Source organism: Apus apus, chromosome 26, assembly GCF_020740795.1.
Source record: "Apus apus isolate bApuApu2 chromosome 26, bApuApu2.pri.cur, whole genome shotgun sequence".
In the NCBI taxonomy this organism is placed as follows: Eukaryota; Metazoa; Chordata; class Aves; order Apodiformes; family Apodidae; genus Apus; species Apus apus.
Window position 1 is genome coordinate 4,699,296 of NC_067307.1, and position 26,819 is coordinate 4,726,114.

A 26,819-nucleotide genomic window follows, 5' to 3' on the forward strand; every position below is an offset into this window, starting at 1 on the left:
TGAGCAACTGAAACAGAAAGAAAAGAGCTGGAATAGCTGGACATTGCCCTTCTGTCAATGTCCTGTCAGTCATGTGCAGCAAATTCACTGCAAGCTCGTGGCCTCGTTGTTATTGTGAGCCCCAGCTCCCTGTGTGCTCATTCCCCAAGCAGTCAGTTGGAAGAGCTGCTGTTTCCTAGTGTGATTGGTTTGGCTTTGTATTTAATCGGGACATTTCTAGCATGCACTCAAGTACACAGCTCAGTCCTGCAGCCAGAGAACAATACACAGAAAATTTTAAACCCATACTGGTTTTCCACCTGCTTCTGCACATTCCAGCATTTAACTTGTCTTTTGTCTTCCTGTTAGTTCAAAATAAACTAACACAGACAATAAAAATGCTTACATTTAGCTTAAGTATTTCCAGGAGTAGTAAGCCAAATATTTGCTTATATCATGTATGGGATGGGAGGTGTCTCAAGAAATCTATTGATTTGTTTCCACTCCTATTATCTCAGGATATGCCTCCATGCAGATGGAGACCCTAACTAACACTAAAAGGTCGTCTAGTGTTTAGTACCCTTAAAGGTCACACAACTTATTAATTCAGTCTGATTCAAACCTGGTAAGACATGGTTAAAAAAGATTAATTACTATTTGAGATCTTCACATAGCAAGTGATTGTACCGCAGTGCTAATGAACAGCAGAGTAGGCACACTGTTTAATACCAGCAGTCTTAACTCTGCAGGCTTCTTATCATTCTTGCTTCACAGAACAGTTTAACAGAAAAAGGTCAAGAGAAAGTTTTAATTTTACATTTTTGAAATTCCTTCTCTCATAATCTAGTTATTTTATGGAGCTTTGGTATTCATGTGGGTGTTAAACTTCAGGCGACTCTCCAAGCAGCTTCAGTGACACTGACAAAAGCAAGACCCTGAACCAAACATTACAGAAATCCCCCAAATTGTTGCTCTTTTTTTGTCAGCTATGTCCACAGTGGGCTGTTTGAGAAGTACCAGTATTTTCCTTAATAAGAACCCCACTTAAATACTCCTGCAGCCATGAAATAACAAAGATCTTGTGAACAATTACAAAATATTATCTGTCTTCGGTTTTTAGAATGATGGATTATTAATCTTGAATGATGGGTTGGAAGAAAACAGGCTCTGTTCACCAGACACTATTTTGTTGACAATTTTGACTAATAGCTTGATATTTAACTGACAACTGGAGTATTAAGGAGAGACAGATTATTTTCTGGCAGCACTGGCTGATGTCTCAGCACGACATGGTAACGACAAAGGCAACAGCTTGTAAGCATATCAGCTAGAGGTGAGGAAAAATTAGACAAGCGTGTCTAATATTTGTTCTGTTTATTTCATGTTATGGTTGGGATCAAAAGGGCCAAGCAAGTTGTACATAAGAGTAGAAGAACCAATTCAGTAAAAAAGACTGTTTAAATACAGCCTTAATAATTCAAAGATTATTACAGTTCAGTTTCTTGAACATGATGATTGGAATTACACTGGCTAAATCAGGGGTTGTCAGCAGCCTCTCTCATTGATGTCTGCTGTGCAACTGAAAATCTTGTACTTTCTATCTTCTTTTAAGGGGAAACTCTACAGAACTTCTCATTCATTTTGGCTTTGATTCAGCCAGAATTCCAAATATGGTCTGGTTCTCTTATTCTGGCTTCTGCAACTTCATTGTTCAAGATATTCAGAATACTTATGTATGGGTTAACAGTATCATGGAATTTGATCAAATGCTGTTAATAGCTCACTTCACAAGGCAACTGAATTCTCCTCACTCAAAAAAGTCTTACATATATATCCAAGACTAAACTGAAGGACTAATTGCTCTCCAGACTTAATTAGCATATTAAAAATGGGACCATATCTTGACATCTTAAAAAAAATACATGACAATGGACATGGAAAAGTCCATACATAATAGGTCTAGGCAAGTATACAGGTTGCCCAGGGAAGCTGTGGCTGCCCCATCCCTGGCAGTGTTGAAGGGCAGTGGATGGGGCTTGGAGCAGCCTGGGCTGGTGGGAGGTGTCCCTGCCCATGGCAGGGGGTTGGAACTGGATGATCTTGAAGGTCTCTTCCAACCCAAACCATTCCATGATTCTGTAAGTATCTTTACAACCAGGAAACTTACCCCATTGATACACAGATTATTTTCAGATCAGCTGTCACATCAGTTAGATACCATTTTAATGGTAGGATATGCATACAGAGACTACTATTTATACTCTGCTAGCACTTGTGAGGCTCATAAAAATTCATTTTAATGGGGGAATTTTTAACCAGTCTCCCACTTCTTATAGTCTAGGCCTGCTAGCTCTCTAATTCTTCTGTTGTAGTTACCTCCTTCACAGCTGTTTAACACCTGTAAGCTATGCATAAACATTCCTCTGTCTGAAGGAAGTCACCCCTCTGGTAATTCCTCATTTTTAATTAGCAAAACCCCCACATTTAGGATTGTAGGTTGGGGGAGTCTGTAATGTGCTGCACATCTCCCAGTTTTTCTCAGGGCAGCCTGGCAGGTACGAGTGTCTCGTGAAGCGCGGATGGCAGCTTATCTCATTGAGAGCACGGAACAAGCCCCTCGCAGTCCCTGGTGTTAAAGGGCTCAGCTTATCTGGAATGAGTGGCAGAGTGCCCTGGCTCAGCTTCTCAGTATATTGCACCCGGGGACATTGCTTAATGTGTTGCTGTCAAACACCTCCCTGTGTGCTCAGGGCAAATTTCTGAATCAGGGAGCTTCTCTAGGTGAAAACAGCCCCTGCTTCCTATCACAGGGGATGGAAAAGGTTATTGGCTACCACTGTTGGCTCAAGCCTTAACGTCCTTATGTCTCAATTTAAACATATTTTTAAATGCTTAACAATCCTTAAGTGACTATGTGTACAACAGTGCCAGCAGGAGAAAGGGAAACTCCCCAGCAGCTGGCATGGTGACTATCATGGTATGTATGTGAAGGGTGGATGTACTGTGTCCTACCTGGGAAGTGCCAGGCAGGATTTACAGCCTGCAAACAGACAAAGGCCATAGCTATCTTTATAGCCTGGGCTGCCCTGGAGTTACAAGAACCTCCTCAGAAAAACTCACTGTACTGCTTTACCCCTCTACCCTGCTTTATGCCCCCACATCAGCTCTCATGTACCAGCAACTAAAAGTGAGCGTGCTACAAAAGGGTCTACTTCATGTTACATTCACTTCTCTACCCAACAAGAAATGGCTGGAATAACTGGAGGACACCATTCAATAGATCTGAGTCACTTCCTCTCTTTATACACACCCTCAGAAAATTATATAAAGTGGGAGCTGCCAAGTCACAGAGTCTGGCTGCCTCTTACTGCACTGAGAGAAAGAGCAAAGGAAAGAACTTGCAGATAGGAACAGAGAAGCTAAAATGAGTAGAGGATGTGGCCACGACAAGTGCTAAGAACAGCAGGACCTGCCTGAAAGGATCAGAGACCTGGCTACAAAACCCCAGTCAGACTGTCAGCCCCCTGGGCTCCCCCCAAAAACCTCAAAGCTAACAACAAACCAAGTGCACATCTGTGGGTTTTGCATATCCTGGCTAAGCAGGATTGGGCAGGGGCAGAAAGAGATGGGGTTCTTAGACTTCACTTGGTGGCAACAAGGTTGTGATAAGGAGAGGGAGATAAGAAGAAAGCAGGAGTGTTGGGGCTTCCCCCCTTACCTGTGCTCGTGGTCAGTGTGGGACTGGCCTTTGTCAGATTTATCTTTCATCTGCTGCTGCATCCCTTTTCTGAGTGAGGAAAGATTTCATTCACTCTTGTGAATCTTTGCTACTTACATTTCTAGAACACTTGGAAGTCTTTGATTAATAAACCTCAAGCAGCTGCAATGCCACATTAGATAGCGGAAGATATATACACATATTGAAGAGAAAAAAATGACAAATACTGAGAGATGGAAGAGTTCAGTTAGTCACCAAATGGGGAATAATTACAGGTGAAAATAATTATAATTGGTTTGGAAATCTGAAATAATTCTAATCTGTATCCTGCCACAGCTTTTACTTCCTGGGGAACAGGTCTCAGGTTAAAAGGGATTAATTTTATTTTATTTTTGAGTTGTGGCTTGCTCCTCATCAGTGTTTCTACCAGCCTAATGACATCAAGATGTCACTTAGTAACAACCGTGGACTCAGACTGCAACAAGAAAAACATAACTGTTGAGGATCTTGTAACAATTTGCCATCTAGTGGTTTATGGAAAGCACACTTGGCTCTAAGCTCAAGTAGAAATCACACATACCACCAAGACTGCATTAGATGTTAAACATGTAACAGTGCAAAACCCACCTTCTGCACTGACAATGATCGAAAATTTGACTGTTTAAGATTAGGCACCTTGATTCAAACTGAGCAAGTAACTGCCTTTTGGAGGAATGTGTCCCCTTTCCTTCTGGCACGTGAATCTTGCCACGTTCGGGGGAAAGGGTTCAGTGGTAAAAAGATCTTGGACTAATGTGCAGGACAGGTGACTAGATAAATGGGTGTCCTTGGCAGTGAGGGGCCACAGAGGCTTCCTGCCCACTGATATGTATAAGGATCAAGAAAGGTTAATTGCAGCAGAGCTGGAGATGGGACTGGAATGTGTGCTAAATTCTGCCCTCCCTAAATGCTTGACATATTTCAGCTGCCTGTCAGTGTGCATCCAATGATACCATTGCTTGGATTCCAGGCATGCCTTTAAACACCTTTCAGGCTTTTTAAAAAGCTGGGAGTAAATAATCATTATTCTGATATCAGAGCCTAGGATAAATTCTGTTTTAACTTAGAAAAGCTGTCAGTGCTCATGCACACAGATCCTCACTCAGGTACACCCAGACACACTCCCAGTGTGTTCTTTTCCACTTAAAACAAATCCCTCACCTTTTATAGGACAAGCCTAGCTGAGAAGCTAGCTAAACTTCCAAAACATGCATATCACCTTGATAAAGTGAAGCTCTTTGAAAGATCAGGTAATTTTAAAGATAGTAAGAGTCACATTCTGATACCCTCTTCCTCTCTTGAGTCTTTCTGACAATATGTCTTTAGGATCCATCCCTGTGCCTTGGCTTTTTTCTTCATTTTTGTGATACATCTGGGTTCTGAGCCTGGTGGAATTGCCACATCCCTGCCCCTCTCCTGATACAGACAGACCAGTTCCCTGTGCCATTTTCAAGGTGTTAATCTTATGCTTAAGACTAATAAGCCTCATAGACAAATCACTCTGCACATTAACCTTAGGCAGTTAGGGTAAGCAGTCTGCTTTGTTGCCTGTGAACACAACTTCCTCTCCCATTGTTCCTGAGAATGGTTGCTGGCTGTTCTCCACTTAGGAAGTGGCTGCAATCCTCTGTGGGTCCCTCTCGTGGAAATCGGTGGGAATTTTCCATCTGTTCCAGTGGGAAATCTCATGGAGCACAATGTAAAAAGATCCTTACCAAGAGACGACCCATAAACCTACAGATACCTGATGAGTTCTATGACAGAAGATGCTTCATAAACCTACAGATACCTAATGAGCTCTATGACAGAAGATGCTCTAGTCAGAGCAGTAACGTGCCCATTCGTGTGCTCCTGTGAAAACAGACCATCCTCTGAGAAACAGGGGCACACGGGTCACAGGGTGCATGTCTGCCTAAAGAGTGCTCCACCCAGAAGAGTTTCCTCTAAGCTGTGCACCTTGCCATTGAAGGTGTTGTGAGAGTAGATGGGTAACTGAAGGATTATTTATGAGACAATAAACACAGGAGTCGAAACGCAAATAACAGCCCCGACTGATACAATGAGATTGTGAACTAAAATAAAAGCTAGAAACAGTCTTCTTCCATGTCTGAGTACCTGAAGGGCAGAAACACTACTTCCCTAGCTCAAACAAAAGTAAATGACAGATAATAAGTATTGAGGTTTGTTTCAGAGTTCTTTGTAGAACTTTTTGCTCTAGTGTTGAGTGCAAACCTCCTGAGCTCGTAACACTGCCTTCAGATTCAGGGGGCAGTAAACATGAAAGGCTGTTGGTAAGATTTTAGATGTGTTTGCACGACTTCCTAAACAAAAATAATCTAAGTCCTCAAATATGTTTTTAATTTAAATGAAATTCAATCAGACTGTAGAAAGGTGGGTTTTTTTTATACCATTGGTAAGACTGAAGAGCTGGACTGAGTTCCTGTCTCAGACGTGCAGAATGTCCATAATTGCACATGTCAAAGCACACAGGGTAGATAGTGATTCAGTTCTCCAGTGACAGCAGCAAGGCAGCAGCCCCATTTTGTCCACTCAGAGGAGTCCTCATGATCTGTAAGCAACTATGCAAGAGAATAGGACTCTGGGCACAAATCCAGGCTGGGGGAAGAATGGCCAGAGAGCAGGCCTGAGGAGGACTTGGGGGTGGGAGGAGATGAGAAGCTGGACATGAGCCACCAGTGAGCTCTGGAGCCCAGAGGGGCAATTGTGTCCTGGGCTGCATCAAAATAAGTGTGGCCAGCAGGGTCAGGGAGGGGATTCTTCCCCTCTGCTTTGCTGAGACCCCACCTGGAATGCTGTGTCCAGCTCTGGAGCCCTCAGCACAGGAGAGACGTGGAGCTGTTGGAGAGGGTCCAGAGAAGGGCCATGGAGATTACCCAAGGGCTAGAGCAGCTCTGCTCTGGAGACAGGCTGGGAGAGTTGGGGTGTTCAGCCTGGAGAGGAGAAGGCTCCAGGGAGACCTTAGAGAAGCCTACTAGTGTCTGAAAGGGCTCCAAGGAAAGTTGAGGAGGGGCTTTCACCGGAGAGGGTAGTGATAGGTAAGGGGTAATGGTTTTAAACTGATGCAGGGGAGATTTAGGTTAGACATCAGGAAGAAATTCTTCACCATGAGGGCTGTAAGGTGCTGGAATAGGTTGCACAGGGAGGTTGTGGAAAGCCCCTCCCTGGAGGTGATGGAAAGGATTTGTGAATTCAGCCATTCGCTGAGATCTACCAGAAGAGCAGGCAGGCAGCACCAGTGCTACCTCATCTTGTATTTAAATCAGCTCTTGACACAAACTACTCTCCAACATATGCAGGTCTCTCAGCAAATGGCCACGCTCTTTCTACACTGGCATTGTGTGAAAGAGTCATTTTATTCTGGGTTGCAGGGCAGTCCTCCACCCGGGGTTGAAAAATGCCCAGAACAAAAAGCTCTCTGACCCACTGCACATATTCAAATTGCTACAAATTTTCACTGGTCCTGCAGAATTCCAGTTTCTTTGTAAATGTTGGTAACATAGATCTGCACCCTCCCTTTATCTACCCACTCATCTATTTCCTCACTCCATCCAGCAATTGTACATAAGGTGAGGTAGCACCTGAAGAGGCCAAAGGGAAGTTCTCCACTGGAAAGAACTATTCAGTTACTTTTTTGTCACTGGCATGAAGCATATACCAATGCCCAGGTCATGCTGCAGCCTGAGCACTGGAATGCACCAAAGGGAAACATATCTCTTCTGTAGGAAAACTAGAAAAGCCACTTTATTTCCATTCTGCTTTCGAATGAAGAAAATAAGACAAAGCATTTTAATTACAGCATGATTTTTATTTGTGTATCATTGGCTTAGGATTGGCAAGTTGAGCCTAACAATGGGTTTTGTCCCAGTTGGAGAACACGGCCACCATCACAACTGCATGCAAAGAACCAAACTGTTGCCATGCAGGATTGTCAAGATCCAGACTACTGTAATCTTTCACAGACATTAAGGCCCAAAATGCTTGGAATTCCTGCTCTGGCACAGCTATTAAGACTTGGTAGTGCTAAAAGAAATGAAAAAAAGGAGATATTATCAGTGACAAGATCCCTCTATGCCGCGAGCAAAAGTCTAAATATAAAAATTTCAATCTCAATTTGTGGTCCTATTCCTGTTGGTCTCAATGGACACTGTGTGAAATTTTTATGGTGTAACTGAGATGGAGGAAATGTCTGTACAGCTTTAAAATCACCTTTGTGCTCCTCCTTTCCTATAACCCACATCCAGCAGGTACCATGCTGGCTACAGGAGATGCCCTTTGGGACCACTGTATCATTAACAGTGGCACCAGCTGGGTTTAACTGCTATGCTGTGGCTTCCTCTGACCCCAGGCAAACCACTTTGGAACAGCTCTTCCAGATATTTAGATGCCTACTGATGAAAAAGCATGTTTATCAGATTTTTCCAAAGCATCCCAGAGCCTTACCCTTTCAATCCTGCTAAGTAGTTAACTCTTCCTCCCTAAAACAGGGCAGTTATGTTCCTGCTTCAAAGGTACCATGTGGACATAGGTTTAAAGGACAGAAAGGTGCTTATGCACTGTAACAGAAGCACAATGTTCTGATCCTGTAACTTACTCTCAGTCTTTTCAAGCTGGTAGAGAGGCAGACCTGTGCAGAGGTGTTCAATGGCTTTACCATAGAGAACCCAGTCCTTGAAATTCCCAAGCCTGGAACTGCCAGGTTGAAACTGCACCCACACATTATGTGGAGAGTACACTGTCTTCATAGTCTGAAAGGGAAATGGTAGACACCATCAGTAATGTAGCTTTGCTCTCATTCTACAAGGACAACCTTTGAGAAGATCCCAAAATCTAAAATCACCTTCCTTTTCCTCACACTAGCATTAGCTGAAGGAGCTCCATGCTTTTAAAGAAAAGAAATAATTCAATCCATTCACAAATAAAGTTCACTAGACACTAATTCTGTCAACACAGCAAAATTGAGCTGTATTACTGTCATAATAAGTTATGTTAATTTTTCTGCTGTGAATGAGCTACTGTTAGGCTGCCATAAAATGGGCCAGAACTCAAGTTCACCTCCAGAAAATACTTCCAGTTAAGTTCATGAAAACTTTGCCTCAGTAGGAAAGTGTAAGTCTGGTCAAAGTAAATTGATTTCTAAAGAAAATTATTTCAAGTTCTGTCAAGCTCAAAATACAGCATGACAATGAAAAAAAGGAAAAGCCTGTCAGAACTTGTACAGAACTCAAACCAGTCAAATTACTTTCCAGGACAATGACAATCCACTATAAAACTGGCAGGGGAGGGGGGGACATGATTTCTCATTATCTTAAAAGAATGTTCAACATGATATTCCCTTGAAGTTGAGTCAGATCTGCTTCATCATTGCTATCACAATAGAACAGCTGCTCTTAAGGGCAGAATGGAGAGCCCCCAGCACCCCACACAACTCTTACACACTTGTCTCTCCTATATGCAGGACACATTTTCACTACAAACTCACCTTTTTCTCAAAAGCCAGGCGTCCAATTTCGTCCAGCTCTGGGATGTATTCCTTATCTATTTTAATGATAAAGCAGGCATTTCGTGCAAATAACCTTGTTGCAATATACCCCTGTGATGAAAAAGAAAGATTTAATTAATTAAAAAATGCTACAACTAATATTAGTTGATTCTCTCTACTCTAAGACAATCTAGAAAAAACATGAAGTGGCTACACTAATGCGGAATGACTCTGCACTTACACTGTCACCTTGGGGGAATGGAAGCAGCCTTCCCACATTAATGTTTGTCCATAAGACTGGAAGTATCTTTTCTGACAGGTTTCTGCTGCACCTCCTGTACATGAAGGATGGCAGCCTACTCCCAACAGTGACCTCCCTGAGGTCAGTGACATTCTTTTCACTTCAGTGACCTGCCACCACAGTTTTCATTACAAGTCTTTTCAATTGCACCATCTATGGGTGAAACAAGGAGGAGGAAAGGTGACAGCAGTCTCCAAAGAAACAGTGTTTCAGGGCAACTTATGGCAACAATACACTACAATAATTTCTGAGTTTTAAAAACTTCCTCAGAGATTAACTCTAGGCAGATTCTTAGATTTACTTACACGTGAGTAGTCAAAGATGGTATCAGAGGAGTACACCCCAGAACGGACATGGACATCAACAATGTGTTTGTCACTGTGGATTGTCATCGTTGCAGTGACATAGCGACTGCCAGGTTCTTGCAGGAGAAAGGTCTTTGGTAAAAAAAAACAAAATCAGTGTTGATCATCTGGCTTGTACCTTTAAAAGGTGCAATATAAACCAACGTTCTGTTTCAAATAAACAGGTATGATTGCTTTATGTAAATACTAAATCCCTTAAAAACCCTCTAGCAGCCTCAGGAGGCCCTTGAGGTGGAAATTAACTATGCAGGAGGGTGTCAAGGTGAGAAAGGAGGGGACAGCCCCTCACTGCAGGCTAAGGAAGAACAACATGGGGCACCCCAGTCATTATGTGTGGCAGCAGGGACTGGCAGGAGACTGTAACAGCCTCCAAATTTTGGCTTGAGCAAAGGGCACCTACGCTCCTCCCCCTGGTTTCTTTTCCCCCATGCACCTGCATAGGCATTGGCTTGTATGATTGCCACCTCTGACAAATGCTACACTTGGCAATAAGCAACTTGCTAGGTTTTTTCTGTGCTTTTCTTCCTCTTATATTGGTCTTCTGCTCAGGAATCCAAAACATTTTAAATGTATATGTGCACTAGAAAGCTCATCAATTCTCTTACCTCCAATGCAGAAGCCTGAGTCCAAAGGACTCCCAGCAAAACAAGAACTGCAGCCTGTAAAAGGAATAAACATTCTCACTTCACAAACACCAGGCAATGCCATAAAAAAACCTCCGTTCATAGAATTGCTTTGGTTGGAAAAGTCATTTAAGATCATCAAGTCCAACCAGGAACCTAACTGTGCCAAATCCCCCACTAACCCATGTCCCTCAGCATCACATCTACACAGCTTTTAAATCCCTCAGAATAGTGACTCCTCCACTGCCCTGGGCAGCCTGGGTCAGGGCCTGACAACCCTTTCAGGCAGAAATTTTATTAATTGAGGGAAGCAGCTGTAGCATCAATTTGAAAAATTACCCACTTAACATGTATTAGTTAAAAACAATTACAATTCTTCATTGTAAGATTCCTGCTATTAGGCTCTCATTGGCTTGTAAATGAAAATGAATAACTTAACCATTACATTTTTTTATATTATTCAAAAGTCTCTCCTTGATGCCATGTTATTTCTTGATTTTCCTCTACAACTGCAGTTATTAAATCATAACGAAATTCCCCTTCTGAATTGTAATCAAGTCCTGCAATCTTTGCTCAAATGATGCTTCAACTGACTCTAAGGAAATTACTGTATATGGAAGAAATGCAAGTTTCCCACTGAACAATCCAAACAAAAATCCACTGTACTGGTCTCAGTATTACTTACTACAGCATCATATTATCTGTCTTTTTGTTTTTAAAAATAAGGAACTTATTACAATGTAAGTTCAATAAAAATGGATATACTCACAAATCTGCTCATTTTTCTTTCAGATAAGAACGACAGGCTGCAGAAAGTAAGAATGTAAGAAAATCCCAGAGACCTTCAACTTTTATATCTTGGTGGAGGTGTGGGAAACACTTGACAGTACTTTTCCTCATGACTCGAACAAGTCCTTATTTACATGCCACACCATGGTAAGCCTCATATCTAAATTTTGGGTTGGCAGAGATAACCTGACCCCGATATGTTAAAGGCACTCAGTAAGTCAGCTTTTGTAAAGTCTATCACTCCACAAATGACTGTTATTTACCAGTTTAAACTTTAGAGGAGTTGCCACTCTCACTACTTCCGTTTTAAAAATATCAGGCTATTGTCCAAAATTAAATAGCATCAGGAATAACTCTGCTATTCAGTCACACAAACTGTACTTTTTCTTCTGAAATATCATCTCTAACAGCCTGACAGTCTGCAGGCAAATCCTGGGAAGAAATACCAATGTCTTCATACTCTGTGTGACCATGGCCTATGTGCCAGCCACTGAACAGACCAATTCTTCATATGTTTCTTCCATCTAATATATGCATGAACAAGAAGTGCTACCACTTTTGATCAGTAACACATAGATTGGAATTACTGACATGGTCAGGAATAACAACTGTGCTTCACAAGACAATCTTAGGTAACTTCCAGCCTCCTCGGCATACAAAGGAGTGACATGAAACTTCAGAGGATTTGTGTGTGTGCATCACACCAAGCCACAAAACAAAAGGAGCACTACGGGGATCCCCCCTTTAAAGCTACCACTGTTTCTGTATTTATGGAAGTGTTTAATGACCACACAGTATTGCCATGACAAGTATTCTCCCATGACTACAACCTCACCTGGACTCCTCCCTAGCTGCGACTCCATGTCAGCCAGTGCCAGAACCCTGATGAAACCCACTCTACTTCTACTGCAAAATCCTAATTGAGGCCTATTCCCTTCTAGTAAAACAAGAACTCAACCTAATAGCTAACACATTTCTGTAACCTCAGTCACTGGAAAAAAGTTGAAAGAGATTGTATAGAAATCTGTCAGCAAACAAGCCTCCATGGAAGAAAAAAGGAGACTGCATTCATTTGCTTTATTCCACCTAACTCTGCACACAACATGTTATCAAGTGTAACAAACCTGTGCCCCTAAGCACTGTGTCAGAACACCTATGAACAAATTGTGACAAGCACAGTTAGATTAGACTAATTAGATTAGACTGATGTTACCCTCCTCTTGGAAGTTGGCTCTAGCCCTTCTCAAAAGATTTCTTGTTTCTAAGATGACCGATACATCCGAAATACTCTGAGTAGATTTCAGCAGTCAAATGAGCCTTTCATAGCAGGAAACTAACAGGGTCCAGGCATCACAAGCTAAACCAAAAAACTTTAGTAAGTTTTAAATGCTTTTAAACTAAAGCTTAAATTAATTTCCTTTAGTCATTATGTCTTCATCTACTAATTTCTTTAGAAAAACACCCAAACATGAGCTTCTGCTTTCTTAAGCATTGATAAGCTTAGGCACAGGCAAGAGCAGAGCAACATGTGAAATCAGCACAATTATTTGGTGGAGGAGAGGTACGACAATAGCCACAATCTCCTGATTTTCACCTTCCATTGGACTGACTGAATTCCACTGATCCAATTGGACAAGGCCAAATATTAGTGGTTTCTAAAAAGCACTTGAGTGATTAACATCATTGCAAGAGTGAACGTACTCCTAGTTATATCAGGCAAAGTCTAGATACACTTTCAGTAGGAAAGTCTTGCTTTTTGGAGATATTTACTCCACAGTGAAGCCACACATCTCCCAGTAATACACCTGAAATCAGTATGAATGTATTAGTGTGCAAGACTAACCATGGCAAGAGGCTTCAAAGGACCCTTCTACATTAGGGAATTGAAGTAAAGAGATGCATAAGAAGGACTAGAACCCATCCTTTGCCAGCCCTCAGGGAAAGGGAAGTTCATCTTAGGAAGCCATGCCTCTGAACATCTTGCTGAACATGAAATTTCAGACTGATGCCCACATCCTCAAAGTAGCCTTCTTGATTTTGATACTTTTCATCTAAAGGGAAGACTCTCAAACTTTTCTCCAAAACAATTTTTCCTCAATTGTTACACTTACTGGTCATCATCATATCAGGGAATCCAGGAGAAAATGCAATTTGAGTAATGTTCAGAGCAAGTAAAGGCCATTACAACATATCAGCATTTAATGTAGCAGGAAACTTAATTTCTCTGTTGTTTTTTCTTTTTTTCATAAACCCAAATATTTTCAAATACATTCTAATTTATCCCAAATAAAACATGTTTAACCTACCAAATTAACTTATGTAAATAAAATTGCCAGAAGAATTGGAACCCTTTTTTGGCACTATCATCCACTAAAAATTTTTTAAACAAAAGAACATTGAAAATAAAATGAAAAGAATAGTTGGACAATTTCATTTGCAGTCTAATTATCAAAGAAAAATTTTAACACATAAAGTAGGTGGATTCAGTTAAGTTAAGGTGAGATTATACTATCATAACAAACTCTCCTGGTGACTCATGGGTGTTTTTTTTCAGGTACTTTTCATAAATATTTACTTTATCAGGGAGTGAGCAGGTAGTGGAAGGAAAGTAAAGAATGAAGCAACACCTGAAAAAATCAACAACATTGTTTCCATTTACACTCAGTTGGTCATGCCACACACCAGATAAAGACATGGTGATACAGTCTAGAAAAATCTGTGGCACAAGGACAGGTCAAACAGAATTAATTAAATTCTGTAGTTAAAAAAATTAATGAACCTTCAAGGATAAATCGATAAATAAATTCAGCAGTTTTATTCTTGCTAGACAGTAAGGGCTATAAAAAAACCACATGAAAACCCCAGTGTGTGCAGAAAGCAAAACACTATTTTGTGAACAGGGTTAAAACAACTCTTAACCTTGGGAACAAGAACTGAGTCTGGAAACAGAATGCCTTGAGTGCAGCTTTGAAAGTGGGAAAACAAGCTTCTACTGGAAAAACAATGTGGTCTGATACAGTAAAAGCATCTCTCTCTGCCCTTTTGCCTGGCTCCTACTACTGTCATTAGTTTCATAAGCTGTTCTTCATGTCCAGTGCTCCAGCTGTGTGTTTGCCATACTCAAGCAATCACAAGCTGATCTGCAGACTCAGGCTCCCAAGTGTGATGCATGACAGCAATGGCCAAATTGGCAATGGCTGCCGGGAGAAACGGGCTAAGCTGCTTTCCAGCTCCTCGCTAACGACACCGCAGGGATCAGCTCGATACAGCTCAGTTTCTCTAGGCCTGTCGTGAGAACTAGTCCAGTAATTCCATTTCCACATCTGAGGATTTTGTGACAATATAAAACAAGACTTTTGCATCTACTTTGCAGTACGAGGACTAACACTTGGCATCCACAAATTCCTCCACTTAGAAGAACTATACATCTTCTCTCATAGCAATTTAGTACTTTCATTTACCAAATTTCACAACTTTTCAAATTGCAAAGTGGCTATAAACAGATGAAACCCAGAGCTCTCTGCTCCCAGAGCTGGCAGACTGAGTCCTGCATTTCCTCTGCACTCATATACACCAAGCAAGACATCAGTTAGTAGAACCTTGCTAGGTTAAAAATGTTACCAGCTACCGATAAAATAACAGGCTGAGCCCTTTGCCACGTAGCCACAAAGGGTCACTACAATTTTACTGGGCACCTCATCTCAGGGGCTGATTTCATTTTATTTTTCCATTTCAATGTTACTGTGAAATACACTACAGTTACCATGACAAGTTTCCTTTCATCTGCCTGGACGTAATGAATTCAATCAGGCTGGTATCAAAGCCTCCTCTTATCAGAGCATTTCCCCAGGAAACCCGTCCCGAGGCTGTGAACACAGGGCACGTGCCAATAAGGTAAACCCATCTCAAGATTTACCTTTGGGATATTACTGTATAAAAAGTAAGCGTACACATCAATCAGCAGCAGACCTTGCCTTGCCTGCCATCCAAATGAAGTTCACTGTAAGTATATGCATCACTTTCTCATGAAAATATTACGGCTGGACAGTTTTCACCTTATTGTGAGACTTTCTTGGCACCTAGTCAGCTGTTGCTGATTTGTGCAGGGACTGCAGAGTCCAAATGCCAAATGAGTTGGGACTGCACGGCTGAAATGGCTCTTTTGGCAGTGACTTCACCTCAGATGCCTACTCCAAGGTGAAGGAGAAAAGTGCTCTGTTCCAAGGGCAAGACACACCTGTAAAACGTTGACAGGGCAATGTTCTTTCTTTCCCAACTCAGATGCAAGTCAACAGGCTCAGCAAGTCCTAGAAAGTTATGGCACAGCTGCCTGAGGGCATAGGAGAGGGACCCTGAGGCATGCAAGCCCATGAGGCATGAGCCCACTTCAGGAAATGACTGAGCATGTACATAAAGTCAAACAAGAAGCCAGCACCATGTTAAGAAAGCAAATAACCTGGTGCAAGATTAGCAGTCACAATGTTAAAGTGCTGTGAATTTCAAATGTCCCTTGCAGATTGTGATTGCTTCTCTCCTTGGAGTTTTCCTGGCTCCAGCTCTTGCTAACAGGGTAAGTGTGGAGCTCCTATGCAAGCAGGACTCTGAACATCCAGTTTAGCAGTGAACATTACAGGAAATTCTCCCGTGTTCAAGAGAAAACAATATGATCCAGTTCCACCTGGACTAACAAGGATTCCCCGCAGTGGGGGGTGGGGGGGGGGGGGGTGGGGGGGGGAGGGGTTAAGGGGGAGGGATAGAGCAGAAATGTTAAAGCTTGCCTGTTTTTCTAAGGTGCCAGATAAAGCCTGAATGTCATGTTTGACAGAACAGGACTAAGGGCCTCCTGGCCTGCCCTCTAAGACCAGAAATTCCCTCCCCTTCCATCTCATCTCCAAGCACAATGATTTCCCCAAACGTGGTGGTTACCAGAGCAGTTGCTTTCCTGAGAGAAAGGCTGCTGGGAACCTGCAAACCTCGATCCTCACCTCCTCTCACCTTTTCCAAAACTCAGAACAGCGAGAATGGGCACCAAGAGGAAAACTCACTGCACTCTCTGACTGACACTGGGGGCAGCACTGGCTCCCTGCGGGGCTCTGAGGCCTGGAAATCTGTCTGGGACATCACCACTGTAAGTGGCTGCTACCACAGCTCCAAAAATACATACAGGAAAATAGCCAAAAGCTTAACAAGATTTTAGAGGAGGTGCTTCAAAACCTTTTTCTTCTTTAAATAGGGCTACGTGGCAACCAAGGTGTTTTCCAAAAACACCTGCATCATTTCTAAAATGGACAGGAGTGTTTTGCTTCATCAGCCGTTTCCTGCACCACCTCAAGGACATCAGGTAGGAGCTGAAGGACAGCACTGAGACAGCTAATAGTTTGCCTGTGAAAACTATTCCTTCCCTACCCACAGACAGGGGGGAAGGCTCCAAGAACTGGAGACAAGATTCTCAGCAGGGCTGAGTCACTCTACAAGTTGTGTCGATCCAAAGTCACGCTCAAATCACTCCTTCTGCATTAGCAGAGATGGGCAGACAGACTCTCTGCTCCAGCTTTGCTTTTGCTAAGAGCTGTTCTCTGGGTTTGTCTCTTTGGTGCTCAGGACCCTCCTCCTCACCCACTTCCCCCCAGAGGGAATCGCCTCATTATCTCAACCAACAGACTCCAAAGCCTGAGCCCATATGGAAAACGCATCCAAGCTCTGTGCAGAGGGATTCCCTCGTACTTTGCTTACCCAACTGCTGGTGAGTGTACTGCTGACAGTGCTCTGCACACCAGGTAAAGGTGAGCAAGACCGCAAACAAGGATGAAAAAGGCATTAAAATGAGCAAGTGATCTCTTGAAATCCTCTTGTTCTCCAAGGCTTTTTATAAAGCAGTAAATGTGCATGGAAGGAAAAGCAGCAGGTCTGCCACTCTCCTGCACACACCTTGGAGGCCAGGAAGCTTCTTCAGGAAGCGTTTGGGCTCCAGCTGCTGACACAAGTCTGAGCTTTTCAGGCAGCCTCTGGCACATACAATACCGAGCTGCCACGGGTCCTGCTGCAGCACAACTGTGAGATTCAAAACCAACTGGCAGCTTCGACTGGTCTCAACAGCCACGTTCCATTTTCAAATGGCATTTCCTGGGACATTTCCAACATCAAGTTGGAAGACTTTCAGCCACATTGTTCTCTTATTTTCTCAATCCAAATCTAATCAGGTTTTCCTTTTCTTTCAGGATCAAACTTCTTAATGCGAGACGTCGCATGTTTGAAAGCTGAGATTAATGAACTGCCTGTCTATTACTGTCATTAATTACTCCTGACAAAGTTCGGACAAAGAACCTTCATAGAGCAGTCTACCCAACAAACAAGACTTTCTCCTTGACATTCCTCTCCTGATCACACTTCCAGTCACTCCTCTGTCTCTGCTGCTGCTCTGTGTGGAGGCTGTTGTGTCTCAGTAAAATTGATCCTCAACCTACTCTGGTCCACGATGTGTTTTTCCTCACCCCATAAAGAAGCCCAAGCAATTCCAAAGACAAGGTGCTAAGCCAGTGTTCTTGCAGAATCCCAGTTTTGGCATTCCAGCCCCAGCCTCTACAATTTCCCAATAACATTTCACATGCTGCCTTCAGCAATTCTTCACCTCTCCTAAAACCAAGTGCTGCTACACCTGCAGCACAACCACAGTGAAGATAATAAGGCCTGCAGTCCAGATGCACAGAAAGAAGCCTCCCTGAGTTACTTCTGACTTCTTATTTACATACTAAGTACTACAACCTTTCATTTTTAAAACAAGCACTGCGAGGCAATATGGCCCAGTACAAATAGACAGAGGCACTATTGCTCTGTTCAGCCCAGAAATCAAGCTGCCAATACCAGACTCAGAAAGTGTATAAAATGCAGTTTGGATTTCAATAGAGATGTCATGTCAGAATGTTTGAAAACATCTTACCCAGGAGGCAGAAAAGCATTCCCTGACCAACAAAAAGTGTGGAGGAAGAGCTGAAAGTGGCAACTTACAGTTGGGCCAAAACTCAGGCAAAATGGCTGTGAGTAGTTTCTTCAGCAGAAACAATCACTTCAGTAACTGAGTCTGTCTGGAAAACACCAGATCTTCACCTTCCCTCCTTCATTAGAGGCCCTTTAGTTGCAATTGAAGAGGAGACACTTCACCCATTCAGGAACTATGGTGGGTTACATGAAGTAAAGTGGTTTTAGAGCCTTGAATACTAACCTGACATCAAAACAAAGCAAAACTGTACCCAGAAATATTGTAGCACCTCAAAGAAAAGCAGCCATATGTTTGTATTGAAAAAAATGTCCCATCTCCCTAAATGCATAGATCCCCCCTTTCAATAAGTATTTACATCCCCACTTAAATAAGCTGAGACAAGGGGGGAAAAATTATTGTTGCCACCTAAAATAACAAGGAGATACTCACAGACTTGCACATATATGTAATATTTTACCTTGAACTGCCTATTTACTTTGAAACAAGACTCAGTGGCACTGCTGTGTTTGGGGCCAGATTTTGGTGGACCCTGTGGTTACGTGGTAAGGTTCAGCACACTTTGCAAAGTACAAAGCCTCTTACTTAGGCTACTGCAAGGCTTTGTTTTATTTTTTTACAGTCTGAGCTATCTCTGGTCCAAGTTTGATGTGCATTTTCAACAGTAATTAGTACATGCTGGAGAGGTACTATGAAATATATTTAATTTTTCCCTGCAAATGGATTCTTATCTGATAATGATCAGACTCTGGGAGGTCAAAATTTGCAGAAGTACAATCCCTTTATTTATGAAACAGCTGTTACAGCAGGAAATAAGTTTCAGTGACATGCAGACAGAGATACAAATTACCAAATAATTCTAATTCAACACTTAACCATTCCACACCTTATTCCAAAATCCTATATAAGGTGTACGGGTCACACCGTTCGCTCCGCCTGCACCAGCATCAGCTCTGCAGTCAAGATGAAATTCACTGTGAGTATGCATGCTTTCTTCTCCTTACAAACTGAAACTTTCATTGAAATCCCCTGTCTTTCTCTGTCAGAAGTGCCCGTGTCTGTCTATAGCAAAAGAATACACTTTTCGTTCCCATTTCCATTTCAGATTGTGGCTACCGTCCTTCTTGGACTCTGGCTGGCTCCAGCCCTTGCTACAATACTCGTGAGTATGGTGACCAAGTGACACATTCACTGCTGCTCTTCCTAGATTCCCTGCTTCTTGAGCTTTCCTTCCTTCTTTCCCCATCCCTTTGGAGGAAAGGGTTCTACAATGTCTTTCCCACATACAACTCTCCAAGCCCCAAAATACAGCTGCAAGATCACAGAATCACAGAATCATTGAGGCTGGAAAAGACCTTTAAGATCATCAAGTCCAGCCTATGACCTGACACCACCACATCAGCCAGACCTCAGCACTCAGTGCCACATCCAGCCTTCCTGTAAACATATCCAGGGATGGTGCCTCCACCACTTCACCGGGAAGTCCATTCCAATGTCTGATCACCCTTTCCATCAGGAATTGCTTCCTGATATCCACCCTAAACCTCCCCTGCAGCAGCTGGAGGACAGGCCCTCTTGGCTTGTTGCTGGTTGCCAGGACAAAGAGCCCAACCCCGACCTGACTCCAACCTCCCCTCAGGGAGTTGAAGAGAGGGAGAAGTTCCCCTCTGAGCCACCTTCCTTGGATCCATGAAAAGAATCCTTAGGGCTCCCCCAGGGTGCCACAGCCTTAACTCTTTGTCCTAGGAATCTCCTGTGCTCACCAAAGGTGCTCCCTCTGGGCCCGCGTTTCTTCTCTCGGAGCAGCGACTTTCTAAAGCTTTGAGGGGGGTGAAAAACCTGCAAGACTAAAACTGTTCTACAATTTTCTGTTCCAGTTACCAAATCCCAATGGACTCCAGCAAGTCGTAGACCAGCAGCCATCCACATCCATCACCAGGCAAATCACCGTTAATGGACAGTTACAACTTGTGTTCATCAACGGGCAATGGCGCGTGGCAACTATCGAGCAACAGGGCGGCTTCAGGTCCTGGAAAACCATCTGGGACTACAACACCGTGAGTGGCAAGGAGCATGCTTTTTCAGAACATGTACAGGCAGACTAGCTCCTGGGCAGCTGACCAAGATACAGGCCTTGCTTCTTTACTCATGACCTTTTGGGTGCAAGCTGTGGCGTAAAAGCCATCTGCATGCATTACTTCTTGGAAGACAGGCTTTCTTCTGATCTTCATCACTGAACAACTGAATCCCGACTTGTCCATATCTTTACTTTACAGGGCTTTATTGCAACCAAAGTGCTGCCAGAGAGAGTTTGCTACGTTTCCGTCATGAACAGAAGCCAGATGCCCACCTTTGATTCACTCCTCACTCAGGTCGATTACATGAGGGTAAGAAGCTCCTCTAATGCCAAGTAAACTGATGTCAGGGACCTTGCTACGTTCAGAAGCAAAAAGGGCAGGTACAGAAGGGCAGGCTGGTGAGCACAAACATTCATCTCTAGCTACAGGTCCAGGCTTGCTTGCACTAAGCTGCATCCCCGTGCCCATGAAGCTCATCTCAAGTCCTTGCTTACCAGCAAGGAGGAAGCATCCTGGAGTGGGCTTTCAGGAACCGGGGGCAAAATTCCACCATCGATTTTGAAGGCCTGTGTCCGTCCCAGCCATCCCTGGCGCAGCGGGTCTTTACCCTGGAGACAGGTCATGAATAGACTTCTCCTTCCATGCTTCCAAGTTACAACCTGAGGACCCGCAGGGAGAGAGGGCAGTAAGTGGCTGAGGAAATGCTGTTGTAGGAGGCCTGTGTTCACATACTGACTGCACTGCTCTGTTCCTGCTCAGCTGTTGCAGGGAGTTTCCAGTGCTTTAATTAATGTTTTGTTTGTTGTTTTTTTTACTCCAATTAAGTAATTTCAGAGCGTGGGGGGCTTCTTATGACCCTCATTATCCCACTTCTGACACTAAATGTCACAAGCTGGTCCCGGGGGGCTCCCAGCTGTCAGGATCCTTTTGTGACTCCCTCTCCCTATGTGGAGGGGTTTGTGAATGAGCCCGAGGGTCACACGCGGTGCTGCCTCTCACGGAGGAACGGCCACTCCGGGACCGTATTTCAGGGTGGTAGTTGGAAAGCACCCCCACCCCACCACGCTCAGAAATTGCCTCTAAAGCCAAGGTTTGCTCCACAAATTAATTGGTTAACACAAACGGAGGGATGATGTTTAGGGACAATGCACATGTAAATGGCTACCAGGCATATAAATACGCATGTAGTGAGCAAGTGTCCTTTAGGGAGGCAGTGCAAGAGGTCCAGTGCTTTTAAGGGAGAGGGTTAAGGACCAAAGGGAGGAGGGAAGGAGGGAAGGAAACCCGACGTCAGTCCTGCTGAAGAGGTCACTTTGTGTATGCGAGTATGAGGAGAGGAGAGTGTGTGTGTGTGTGTGTGTGTGTGTGAGGTGATGTTCCCCTCCGGCGGCTTGTCCAGCACTGGTCGGTGGCCGGAGGGCAGGACGGCAGGTCCGTGGTGTCGGAGGGGCAGCCTCTCGGCAGCGGGTGCAGCGGCCGTTGGTTTCCCCTCCAGCGGCAGCAACACGGGGAGGGGGCTCCGGCCCCGACCCCAGGGCTCGGGACCCCGGCACGCTCGGCGCTGAGGCTCAGGCTGGACCCAGGGCAGGCAGGCAGGCAGGGTCCCAGCACCAGTGTCCGCAGCAGGGGGTGTCCCACGCAGAAAGCGTCCGAACGGGCCTCAGGGAGGAGGGAAGGGCCCACCTGCTGCACTCGCTCCTTTGATACCCCCTGACCCACCTGTCCAGTCAGTGTCACTGTCCAGAGCCAACAAGCGCCCATGAGCCCCACGTTAGGGCGGTGACTGCCAGGGGCACAGGGTGGCTTGTCGCCCATCCTTTCTGTCCCGGGCCACATCTGTTGTTTTGGGTTCAGTTGTCCTTGAGAAGCAAGTCTGGTTTAGTCCCTTAGCTGGGGATAATCAGGAGAGGCTTTCACTGGCATTAAAAGGCATTTTGTTTAGACTGATGTGAGGAAGAAAAGAACAGTCTCCCACAGCTCTGGAAACCTTCACTCCCTTAGAAAGCTCTGCCACAGGAGCTGGCAACACTTGTCTCACAGTGCATTAACAGCCTGCACTGGATTTGGTTTTGAGTAAAACACCAAGCTCTGAGTCAGCATGCCAGAAACAGCAATACGCATAGCATGAAATGGACCAAGGCACTCATCTTGCTCAATGATGGTATCTGATCCTCAGAACCTGCAGTTCCAAGGACAGCTGACAAGGCAGCTCACATTCGTCACCCAGGGACTTGTCCCTAACCTCCAGGCCTATGGATCCAGCATCTATGCCATGTGCAGAGGACTCCCAACCTACGTGGCTACTCAAGTCTATGGTGAGTGCAAGCAAGGGAACCACGGCTGTAACTAAGCAGGGGTCTTGTCTTTTCCTGTGAGCTGCTGTTCTGCAAAGCCTGCCAGGAGGAAGGGGCTCTGCAGAGCAGGCCTGGGCTGTTGCATCCTGACACAGCAGCATCTCCACTTGCCTGCTGCTTGCTTTGCTCTCAGAATTGCTTTGCTCCTTCAGCTGGCTCCATATGGTTAAAAATGCAAGTGCAATGTGCCAGGTATTAAGGGCTGCCAATGAACGCCCAGATCGCTCAACACCATCTTAGGTACCACCTCATGCTTTTGCTCTCTTCTTTCTGAAGGTCCCCAAAACACTTTCAACCTGGGATCATGCATCAGACTTGATGTCCTGCGGCTCGTGGAGCTTAGGTACTGTCGTGCCAACATCAATGGCAACATCAACGGCAACATCAACGGCAACATTAACATCGGTGTCAAGGGCCTTCCTTGAGCTGACCATGGATGCTCAAGAGCTGCTGCACAAAGCCAGCCCTGATGCTGTTCTTCCCTGGCGTCTCCTCTTTTGATTCAGATCCTGAAACAGATCAATTGTTGGCCATATCTTTCCATTAAAGACCTTTAGCATATATTAACTCTGGCTGCTTTCTCATCATTTTACCCTTCAGCATCTACGAACATACCCAGAAATGTATTGTGAGTGCATCTCTTCTGCCCCTCTTGAGGTGCTTTTTAAAGGCTCCTCTTCCCACAGGGCACACCCAGAGACACCCCTGGCAAGTATCAGAGTAGGCACGTTACAGATGAGGCCTACAGAACGGAGACTTTCTTTTCCCTTTGCAGGGAAAGGTGCTCCCAAAGAAACTCCTCAAGGGGGATCATCCTCAGATAAGATACAATGCTTTGCCTCAGAGATTAAGGGTCACATTGCTCACATTTGCAGCACTTTGAAAAGGGCAAGTCCGACACTGCAAAGCCAACAGTCCCTTAGGATTTCTTTTTTAGACCTGTAGGATTACGTGAAACCTAGTCAGGAAATCTGAATCTTTCATCCTGTGCAGCTCTGCTCCCTCCTGCTGGGCATGTGTGCTTATCCTTCTCCCTTAAAACCAGGGGAAACCAAGCTGCACAAGACCCTAATACTCATCTCACCAACCAGTGCTCCATCCGTGCTGCTTGCTCAGTCACTTGCTCCAAGTTAGATGCACGTTTCAAGATCATCATGGCTCCAGCATTCATGCACCTTAATGCCTCCAAGGGGTTAATTCCTGCTGAGTCAAGATCTGATCCCATGGAACAGGCTCCTCAGGAGAACAGAGAGCTTGCCTTCCTGGGAGGGACAGGGCACTGAGAATCCTGGCTCAGATGGTGCAGCAGAGGCAAATGAAATGAGAGCAGGGCAAAGTCAGAGAAAAGCCAGAGTCAAGGGAGTGCTCGATCCCTTGTCAAATGAGAGCAATGCTCGGCAGAAAGCAGCCTTCTCGGCCACTGCGTGTCAGCCTTGAGTTGGATGTTGTGCAGTTGCAGTGGAAAGGCACACAAGCCATGCCAAGGGAAGCCTGTTGTCCTACACCACACGTGGCAGTGCAGCTCTGCTGATCCTAGGAGGGCTGTGCTGACTGACACCATCTGAAAATGCAGGCAGTGACTTGGAGGACATGTCCACAGCAAGGACAGGGAAGCAATTCCTGTGCGGTGATGCTATATTTGTGATGATAATCTTGATTAGCACAGCCAGTGTGTGACCTCTCAGTTATCCAGGCAGACTGCTGTAACAGCTCCTCCAGTGCTATGAAATCTGCTGAACATGGTTTTGAGAGCTCAACAGAAGCCATTCTTCACCATGCAGGTCAGACGTGTGAGCCAAAGCGAACCCCCACCAAAGACACCCAAGCAGCTGATCACAAAACCCACGTGATGCTGTCACGTGTACATCTCCCTTGACCCTTTCACACCAAGCTCCTGTCTTCAAAATATTTTTGTTCCTAGCCTGTACCGTGAGGGAGGGAGAGACAGAAATGCCAACACGCCCTCCCATGTCTCCCAGGAGCTTTCTATTATGGAGCTGCTTTTCTCAGAGGCTCAGTGTAACTCTGCTGCTATCACCACATCATAAAGAAAAGGAGATCTTCTTAAGTTAGGCACATGAAGAGGACTAGCCCTGAAGAAAGTCAGGGTTACAGCACAAAGCATGGTGTTTCACTTTGTCAGCAGCTCTGTCCACCTCAGAGTGCTTGAAGCTCCATCTGAGGCCTCATTCCTTGGCTTCTCCCCAGGCTTTCCTGGACATTCTGCCAGCCTGAAACCCCAGCAAGAGAGAGAATCTGATCTCCTCTGCCATTCCCTCTGTTAACTTCTCACCAAAGTTGCTCTCCTGTGGATCAGCTATTTTTGTTGGTTTTTAAAACTCTACATATTTCACAGAATCATTTCAGTTGGAAAAGACCTTTAAGTTCATTAAGTCCACCCGTTCACCCAGCACTGCCCAGTCCCCACCAAACCATGTCCCTCAGCACCATCTACAAGGCTTGGAAACCCGTTTAGGGATGAGGACTCCAGCACTGCTTGGGCAGCCTGGGCCAGGGCCTCACAAACCTTTCCATGAAGAAACTGTTCCTAAGATCTAATCTAAACCTCCCCTGGGCAACTTGAGGCCATTTCCTCTTGTCCCATCACTTGTTCCTTCAAGCAAGAGACCGACCCTCTAGCTCGAAGCTCCTCTCAGGCAGCTGCAGAGAGAGAAGGTCTCCCCTCAGCCTCCTTCTCTCCACGATCAACACTGCCAGGTCCCTCAGAAGTTCTCCAGACCCTTCTCCTTGTGCTCCAGACCCTTTCCCAGCTCCATTGCCCTTCCCTGGACACGCTCCAGCCCCTCAATGTCTCTTCTCTGACCCAAAACTGACCCAGGATTCAAGATGGCCCCTCACCAGTTCCCAGCACAGGGGATGATCCTTGTCCTGGTCCTGCTGGCCACACTGCTGATGACACAAGCCAGGATGCTGGTGGCCTTCTTGGCAACCTGGGCACACAATGGCTCATGTTCAGCTGCTGTGACGAGCACCCCCAGGTCCTTTTCCCCCTGGCTCTTTTCAGCTACTCTTCTCCAAGCCTGGAGTGTTGCCTGGGGTTGGTGTGCCCCAAGTGCAGGACCCAGCACTGACCCTGGTTGGACTTCATGCAGTTGGCCTTGGCTCATGGATCTAGCCTGTCCAGGTGCCTCTGCAGAGCCTCAACCCATGGATCCAGCCTGTCCAGGTGCCTCTGCAGAGCCTTCCTACTCATAGGCAGATCAACACTCCCACCCAACTTGGTGTCCCCTGCAAACTGACTGAGGCTGCACTCGACCCACTTGTCCAGTTCACTGATGAAGTTATTTAACAGAACTAGCCCCACTGCTGAGCCCTGGGGACACCACTGGTGACTGGCCACCAACTGGATTTCACCACAATTCTTTATACCCACAATATCCATCTATAAAACATCTGGTTCTAATCCTTTGGCCTCCAAGGGATCTCCACTTCCTTCGGCTCTAGCTGGGATTTCTTTTATTCCTGCTAGGCAGTAAAATCACGTGAAAACCTCAGTGTGTGCAGAGAACAAAACACTGTTTTGTGACCAGGGTTAAAGCTGCAGCAGCTCTTAACCTTGGGAGATTGCTGCACAGTGCTACAAGAACTTACTATGCACTCAAGCAATCACAAGTTGATCTGCAGACTCAGGCTCCCAAGTGTGATGCATGACAGCAATGGCCAAATTGGCAATGGCTGCCGGGAGAAACGGGCTAAGCTGCTTTCCAGCTCCTCGCTAACGACACCGCAGGGATCAGCTCGATACAGCTCAGTTTCTTTAGGCCTGTCGTGAGAACTAGTCCAGTAATTCCATTTCCACATCTGAGGATTTTGTGGCATACTAAAGAAGACTTTTCTGCCTGCTCTGGAGTATGAGGACTAACACTTGGCATCCACAAATCACTCTGACTAGAACTATTAATCTTTTAGTAATTTATTACTTTCAGTCACCCTATTTCACACCTTTGCAAAATGAAAGGTGGCTGCAAAACAGAGGAAAAACAGGAAAAACAGAGCATCAAATGCTCGTTGTAACTGCTTCTCACTTAGGGGTATTTGATTCCCTCCAGCTTATGGTC

General features: G+C 44.8%; 1 protein-coding gene across 1 annotated transcript; it reads right to left on the reverse strand.

Moving 5' to 3' along the window:
- Positions 1–7,685: 7,685 nt before the first annotated feature.
- On the reverse strand, positions 7,686–11,787 carry GKN2 (gastrokine 2). Its single transcript, XM_051640761.1, is given in 6 exon segments — positions 7,686–7,777; positions 8,349–8,502; positions 9,237–9,347; positions 9,843–9,974; positions 10,508–10,561; positions 11,761–11,787. Coding segments are annotated over 6 exon segments (570 nt in total).
- Positions 11,788–26,819: the final 15,032 nt, after the last annotated feature.